The sequence below is a fragment of the Triticum aestivum genome, chromosome 2B (genome assembly GCF_018294505.1).
Source record: "Triticum aestivum cultivar Chinese Spring chromosome 2B, IWGSC CS RefSeq v2.1, whole genome shotgun sequence".
In the NCBI taxonomy this organism is placed as follows: domain Eukaryota; kingdom Viridiplantae; phylum Streptophyta; class Magnoliopsida; order Poales; family Poaceae; genus Triticum; species Triticum aestivum.
Genome location: NC_057798.1, coordinates 463,837,383 through 463,844,844, shown reverse-complemented (window position 1 = coordinate 463,844,844; position 7,462 = coordinate 463,837,383). Strand labels below are relative to the sequence as shown.

The window sequence follows — 7,462 nt, the reverse complement described above, 5'->3', positions numbered from 1 at the left end:
CGGGGTATTTTCTAGTTATAGTAGTAGTACGTGGTAGCTAATTTCAGTTTGGCGGTCAAATTGGGCAATCATCAATACCATCACTGAATCTTTCTTTCATATTTTTCTCTCGAGTTGTGTTTTCTGTTCTGAATTTAAATTTTCGTGGGAAATAGACATACAATGTTGAATCTGTGCTTTATTTATTTTTCTTCAGTTTTTGCATAACTCTGCAGTGGCGTTTCAGTCGTGGGCAAGCAGGAGATGGGAGCACAGGACAGGATCCGACACAAACCTTCACTGACCCCTAAATATACATCAATAATACTACTAGCCGAATTGGGATTTCCGCAGTGTTCTACCATTACAGCTATCGATCCAGTCCTACTCTTCGACAGTGAAACGGCTCTGCGCATTAGTACGAGGATTCGTTTTTGTGATTGTAACCATCAGATTTGGGCAGTAAAAAAAGGGCTAATGGTCATCCATCGGATCGACATGGAGCAGTCGTGGAACTATCCATTTATAAGTAGCTGTTCCCCGCGAAAAGAAAACATTCGTAATCCCCGCAAAAAAAACATTCATAGGTAACTCTACTTGGATGCGTACCACGGTACCAGCAAGCTTAAAACCTCCGTGTAGAAAGAAAGGGGGAAAATCCACGGTTTATGGGAGCAGTTTACAGCGACGGTGATGGGACAGCAACGTCCGCTAATCCAGTCTACACCAAAAACGGAAGCAACACCGGCTTCACGGCAACCACGCCTTGTGCACACATCACAAAACCCACGCCACAACCACACCCACACCGTCACCGTCCATGAAAAAATGCGGCAAGAAACGCGTGATCATTCATTCATTCCATCCCGACGCAGGCGACAAAATTCATCTGTGCATACACAAGTGGCATGCCGCTTTCTCCCGTCAAAATGGTACTCATGGTAATCTACGCATTACATCACATCACATAGCATAACATACGCAGCAAGCAACGAGAAGAAGAAAGAAAGATGGCGGTGGCGGGAGGTCGGGTCGTGTGGCTAGACCTAGACGTGGGTGCAGGATTTCTTGAGGGATATGGCTTTGCCCAGCTTGGTCGTGTCCAGGCGGACGCTGCACTGCACGTTGTTGTAGAACCTGGGCTTCACCAGCTTGCCCAGCACCAGCGCCCGAGCCCTGATCCTCAGCGTCAGCTGCAGCGGCACCGGCGGCGGGGGCACGCCCTTGGGCCCCGGCGTGCTGCTCAGCCCCGCGCCGCCGCCGTACAGCGGCACCTTGCTGCCCACCACCGTCACCGCCACCTTGCGCTGGCTCTTCCGAGGCTGGTAGAAGTACTTCATCTGCCACAGACAGTCGTTGGATCAGGATTCACAACTATTATTAGATGAGTTTTTGTTTTTTGGCCAAGGTTACAACTTGAGTTGAATATGAATGAGATTTCCACGCAGAGAAAAGAGAGAGAAAGAAACAAAGAATATGAACTGGATTTCCCGCGGAAAAAGAAAGAAATAAAGGATATGAACTGGATGACAGCAACTCGGGATGACGATGTCCTGTTCGAGTTTTTCAGCAGCGTTCAGTGGCCTCTGCTTTTGTAGCTATCAGCAGACGTTGCCATGGCTAAATTAACACCCTTTGTTTTGGTCAAGACATGTGCAGTGCAGCTGTAGTCCAAAGTTCACATCTAGAAACCACAGAGCAAGACTGACTTTCTCTTTGGGCTTACAATATGCAAATGTGTGTTCATAAGACTACTTGTTGACGTAAATGCACCGCACAAAATTTTACGTATCTATCAACAAGAAATCAATCGTTCAGGCATGACCTGAATGCAGTACGTATTGTGATTAATTCACAGCCATTTACCAGATTTGACTCGGTTGTTCTCCAACTTGAGGCTTACCATTCGATCGATCAATCAGATGAAACCGTTCAAAGAAATCTGTATGAGGAATTAAGGATGCGCGTGCGGGAATGAATGAATGCTTACATCGCCGGAGGCCATGAGGAGCTGGGAGTAGTAGAGCGTGACGGGCTGCGCCGTGACGTGCACGCCGAAGAAACTCCCCGTGTTGCGGAACGTGAGCCTCACCGTGGCGTTGATCGTGGACATCTCCGTGGGCACCAGCGACGCGTCCGTCCCCGCCTGGATCACGAAGTTGTGGAACGTGACGCTCTGCGCAATCAACGGAGAGGAATCATCAGTTCTTGCTCGCATAAGAGAAGACGAATCACGAATCCGGCCCAGAGGGAAAGGAAAGAGGAGTGCGTACGTTGACGGAGACGACGGGCTTCTGGTTGCGGCTGGCGCCCCAGAGGATGAGGGCGAAGAAGGTGAAGAGCACGAGGAAGGCGCCGACGAAGCCGAGCCCGTAGCGCACCTTCTTGGGGAGCGCGGAGAAGCCGCCGGCGCGGCCGTCGGCGTCGTCGTCGTCCTCCATGAGGAGCCCCTCCTCCTCGATGGCCGCCTCCTTCATCCAGGGGCTGCGGCGCGCCGCCTCGCCGCCGCCGCCACCCCCGCCGCGCTTCCCGCCTCCGCCGACGACGCCGCGGCGGGAGGAGCCTGCGGAGGGGACCTTGCCGGAGAAGCGGGAGGAGGAGGACTCCCTGGAGTGGTTCCCGAGCGAGCGCGGCGGGGACGCGGCCGGGGAAGAGTGGAAGGAGGAGGCGGCCGTCTTGGAGTGGTTCTCGCCGTCGTCGTGGCTGGGCGACTGCACGTAGTAGGGCGCCCGCGGCGGCGACGACGGCGCCATGCTCGACGTCACCTCCGAGTCGGTCTTGGCGTGATGCATTGCGAGAGCGTTCGGCGTGCCGTCGTGCGCCCTCGTCGCCGCCCTCTCCCTTGGTTGGTCGTCGTGTCTTGGGCGCGGTCGCGTGCGTGGCTGGCTCTTGTAGTGAGCGTGGATGTGTGTGTGTACTGTGTAGTAGTGCTCGCCCACCTCTGTCTGGCGTGCGCGGAGGATCGGGTCGGGGTGGACTGGACGTGTTGGGAGGTGTGCGTCTGCGTCCGGGGATGACTTCGGGGCGGCAGCACCCAGACCCGGAGGACGCGGTCTGCGGCTGCTATAACGATGGGCGTCGACCGTGCCTCCGAACGGGCGGGTTTTAGCCGTTTATTAGAGCAACTTCAATGGGCGACCCAAAACGGACGGCGATTTCGTCTGTTTTTTGTCCGTTCGAATCGGACGCCCACCCGGCGTCCGCCCTGTTTTAGATATGCGTCGGCAGAGCGTCCAACGCATCGACTTATATGTATCGGAGCGGCTGCCTGGCCCCCTTATTTTTTTTGCATGATTGCATGGTTCAAAATAGCATAGCTATCACATAGTTCTCACATAGTTTTGCAAACAAATAAAAGAAGATACATCTATTGGTTGCCAACATGAGTCCACATGTGCTCAACCAAATCATTTTGCAGTTGCACGTGAGTTTTCCAATCACACATGTCTTATGAAATTGGGTGAACTGTTCAAACATTGCCGCTACTCCATGCTCAGGCACAACATTCTCACCCTGAAACTGAAACCCTTGATCATACAGACAGACGTTCCGGACGCTCGTCTTCTACGATTATATTATGCATGATCACACAAGCAGTCATCACCTCCCACAGTTTCTGCGTGCTCTAGGTATTAGCAGGATACTGAACGGTGCCCCATCGAGATTGCAAAACACCAAAGTCACGCTCGACATCCTTCCTAGCACTCTCTTGCTCTTGGGCAAATCTTTTCCTCTTCTCTCTGACACGGTTGGGTATTGTCTTGACAATAGTGGCCCACTGAGGATAGATACCGTCACCCAGATAGTATCATTTGTCGTAGGTGTGGTCGTTGACAGTATAGTTCATCGGTGGGCTGTTGCCTTCGGCAAGCCTAGCAAACACCGGCGAGCGCTGAAGCATGTTGATATCATTGTGTGATCCGGCGATGCCAAAGAAAGAGTGCCAGATCCAGAGATCTTGAGACGCCACGGCCTCAAGTATGACAGTGCAAGCCCTAACATGGCCCTTATACTGCCCTTGCCAAGCAGAAGGGAGTTCTTCCACTCCCAATGCATGCAGTCTATACTACCAAGAATCCCTGGGAAGCCCCTGCCTCATTCATCGCTAACAAACGGGCTGTATCTTCAGCAGTCGGCTCTCTCAAGTACTCAGGGCCGAACACAGCAATAACAGCCTTGCAGAACTTATACAGGACTCTAGGCAAGTAGACTCGCTTATACGGACGTACTCGTCAATGAGATGACCGGGCACTCCCTATGCAAGCATTCGGATGGCGGCAGTGCATTTCTGATAAGAGAAAAACCAATCTTGCCAACGGCATTCTCTTTGCACTCGAAATAGTCATCATAGCCGACCACCCCCTCTCTAATACGGTTGAAAACATGCCTACTTATACGAAAACGGCGGCGGAATTTCTGATGTTGGAACAACGGGTTTGTTGTATCAAAGTAGTCATTCCAAAGAAGGAAATGCCCGCTCTCTCGGTTGCGATTCAACACCGGAAGGTGGCCCGGAATGGAGTCACGGAACAATGGCCGCTGGCTGTTGAGGTGGTGATAGACTAACACGGCAGCCAATATCTCCTCCTCGTCATCGAAGGACGAATCGTCGGAATCTCAAAGAAAATTGTGAAAAGAAACTCATCGGCGGAGTCCATTTTATACCTTGACAAACTGTCGAACAGCTTGCGAGCGTCGGCGAAGGAGACGACCGACGAAGGGATTCGCGGCGCACACGGACCAGCTAGCTGTCCTGCCGGCGTCCGACGAGCGTGCCGGTGAGGATCTGGCCGGGTGGCAAGGCGGCTTCTTTGTCGGGAGTGGCTGTGCGGTAGGGGGCGCGGGGGTGGGAAGCAGTCGGCTCCTGGCGGCAAGGCGGCGGTGGCGGACGAGGTGTGAGTGGGCGGCGTAGCTGGGCGGACGTGGATGCCCCGGCAGCTGGCAGAGTCGCCGGCAAAATTGGGGCGGCGGCGGAGACGACGGAGGAGGAGGGCGAGGGTTGCTGTTGTATGGGCAATGTGATACAGACCAGCGGGCCCGGAGGAGGAGAGGGCGAGCGTGCGCACGTCCGTCGTGTGTCCGCGCCGACGCAAATCTGGCTCAAAAATGGATCGGAAATGGGTCGGAAATGGGTCGCCCGCGGACGAAAAGTGGACGCCCGTCCGTTTGGGTCGGCGCGTTGGGCCGTCTGTTCTGTCCGCGCCGACCCAAACAGACGGCGGCAGACGAAATGAGTCACCCCATTGGAGTTGCTCTTAGGCCACTTGTTTTGCATAATCTGGCCGTCAATTCATGATCCGATCGTTATTATTTTTCATGGTAATACAAGTCACATTTTATATATCATAAAGACCATAATAAAAATATCCGGGACACCGACCAGATAAAATAGAAAAAAAACAAAACGCTAGTCCTTATGCAAAGAAACACCAATCAAGAACGAAAATTATACGCGTGGATCCGGCGAGCCCCCTCCTCAACGGAGGAGAGCCGTTGGAATACAGCAGCGAAAGAAACTCTTCTTACGGCTGGGGCTTTTCTCTCTTCGCGACGAAGAAAGCAAAAGGTAACACACACTAAGTTTCCCTTCTGATTGGAGATTGACTGGCGGTATACATCACATCACATATAGTAACGACATCGGGTGGTTGTATCGATGACCAAGGGTTTAGCAGCCGTCATTAGTTTAACGCACTATCAAATCAAATAAGACCGGTGTCATGGGTGGAGACTCGGCATCTGATGCGCGGAGATGGACTCGTGCAGGAGGTGAAAGCTGTCTGGCGTCATGGTGGCGTTGATGGCGGATAGGCCTGGCAAGGTCGGTGCAACAATACAGCTCTGAAGATGGATTGGTGGCAGGCGGCTGCGGCGGCCTCATACCCGGCAGGGGTCCTGGTTGAGAAGCATGCCGGACTGGTGGGTGCCCATCCCAGGCAGGCGTCCTGGGTGGGACCTCAAGTCTTTAGATGTTTAGGTTTGGCTGCGTGGTCTGTTTGGTATTAGGCCCAGACTTTCAGCGCCCCTACATCAACTGGATAGGGATAGCGACAGTTGTTGCTTGTTTTGGTGGCTTTAGACTTATTGTTGTATGACTCTGTACGGTCTTGTGTCAATAATTAATAAAATTGCCGTATGCATCGCCCAGATGCAGAGGCCGGGGGTCGTCCTCCTTTTCTAAAAAAAAATCAAATCAAATAAGATAACTTAAGAACAACTAGAACATGGAAAGTGTCTTTGGTAATCCAACCGTTATCCATGTTACAAATACCGTATCTCTCATTTCCCTTTTCAAATTGTTTTCTGAAACCATAATAAAAAGAAAGAAAGAAGAAATCGTCAATGCATTTTTTTTGAAATCAATCACGTCTCTGTTTATTCATAGAAGGCAGGATTTCTGCCGAAAGAATGTGCAAAATACAATCTGGGGTTCATTCACCCACACCTTACTAAAATTATTTGCTACTCCCTCTTTAGCTAGCCCATGCGCGGCGCCGTTCGCCGTCCTCCGGACCCAGGACACCTTCCATTCCCTTGTCGCCAACATGGTTTTCCCTTCCTTGATCAATGGTCCCAACGCGAAGAAGTCGTTTTCCTCACTCTGCAGTTTGCGTACCACCTCTTGGTAGTCCATCTCAATGTGCAGCTTAGCGAAGTTTAAATCCCCCGCAAGTTGCACTGCCATTTTGCAGGCCTGGAGCTCCAACAATGTTGGGTCTCCACCCATAGGATAGTAGTGGCACGCTCCCCCAAGGAAAGCTCCGTGTGCGTTCCTGAAGACCACGCCCCCGCCCCCCATTTCTCCTCCCTTAGTAGTTGCACCATCGACGTTCGCCTTGGTTCAACCATCCTCTGGCGCTCTCCACTTCTGGGCCAGGGTCACTCGAGGGGTTTTGCTCTCTCTGCCTTTAACCTGCTGCCACTCCTCCATGAGCCTCCTAACCGTCGCAGCCGTGTCCCCCGCCTCCTCAATCCTCTTCCCTTCTCGCACGTTATTCCGTGCCATCCACAAAGCATAAAGTCCCTGCACCATTATAGCTCGAGCATCATCCGAAGCATCAGCAAACCATGTCATGAGCCACAAAGATAGCGCACTCTGGGAGCATACTGAATCCGGCGGGATCGCCGCCGGTGCTCCCAGTTCCGAGTACAACACTTTCCAGAATTTTGGAGAGTGGGGACAGCTCCAAAACCTGTGTAAATTCGTCTCCTCTCTTCCACACACAAAACAAAACACCCCGGGTTTGATCTTGCGCCTATGTAGCTCCGAGCCCACCGCCAGCCCATTACGAATAAGACGCCAAGTGTGGATTTTTACTATGCGCGGCGCCACCGTATCCCACAGGTTCATCCAAGCTCTATGATTCGCGACCGATGATGAAGACCCTGGGCTACCTGTTTTTTGCCCGTTTCAGACCCATGCAAAGGTGGTAGGCTGATCTAACTATAAAACACCATCCTTTGTGTGATTCCATGCGAGATA

General features: G+C 52.4%; 1 protein-coding gene across 1 annotated transcript; it reads right to left on the bottom strand.

Annotated features, from left to right (window-relative positions):
* Nucleotides 1-800: 800 nt before the first annotated feature.
* Nucleotides 801-3,041, bottom strand: LOC123045475 (uncharacterized). Its single transcript, XM_044468536.1, has 3 exons — nucleotides 2,253-3,041; nucleotides 1,970-2,155; nucleotides 801-1,319 (listed from the first exon to the last, which is right to left on the bottom strand). The coding sequence occupies exons 1-3, from the start codon at nucleotides 2,769-2,771 to the stop codon at nucleotides 1,026-1,028; spliced, it is 999 nt and encodes a 332-aa protein (XP_044324471.1). The 5' UTR covers nucleotides 2,772-3,041; the 3' UTR covers nucleotides 801-1,025.
* Between the last annotated feature and the right edge of the window lie 4,421 nt (nucleotides 3,042-7,462).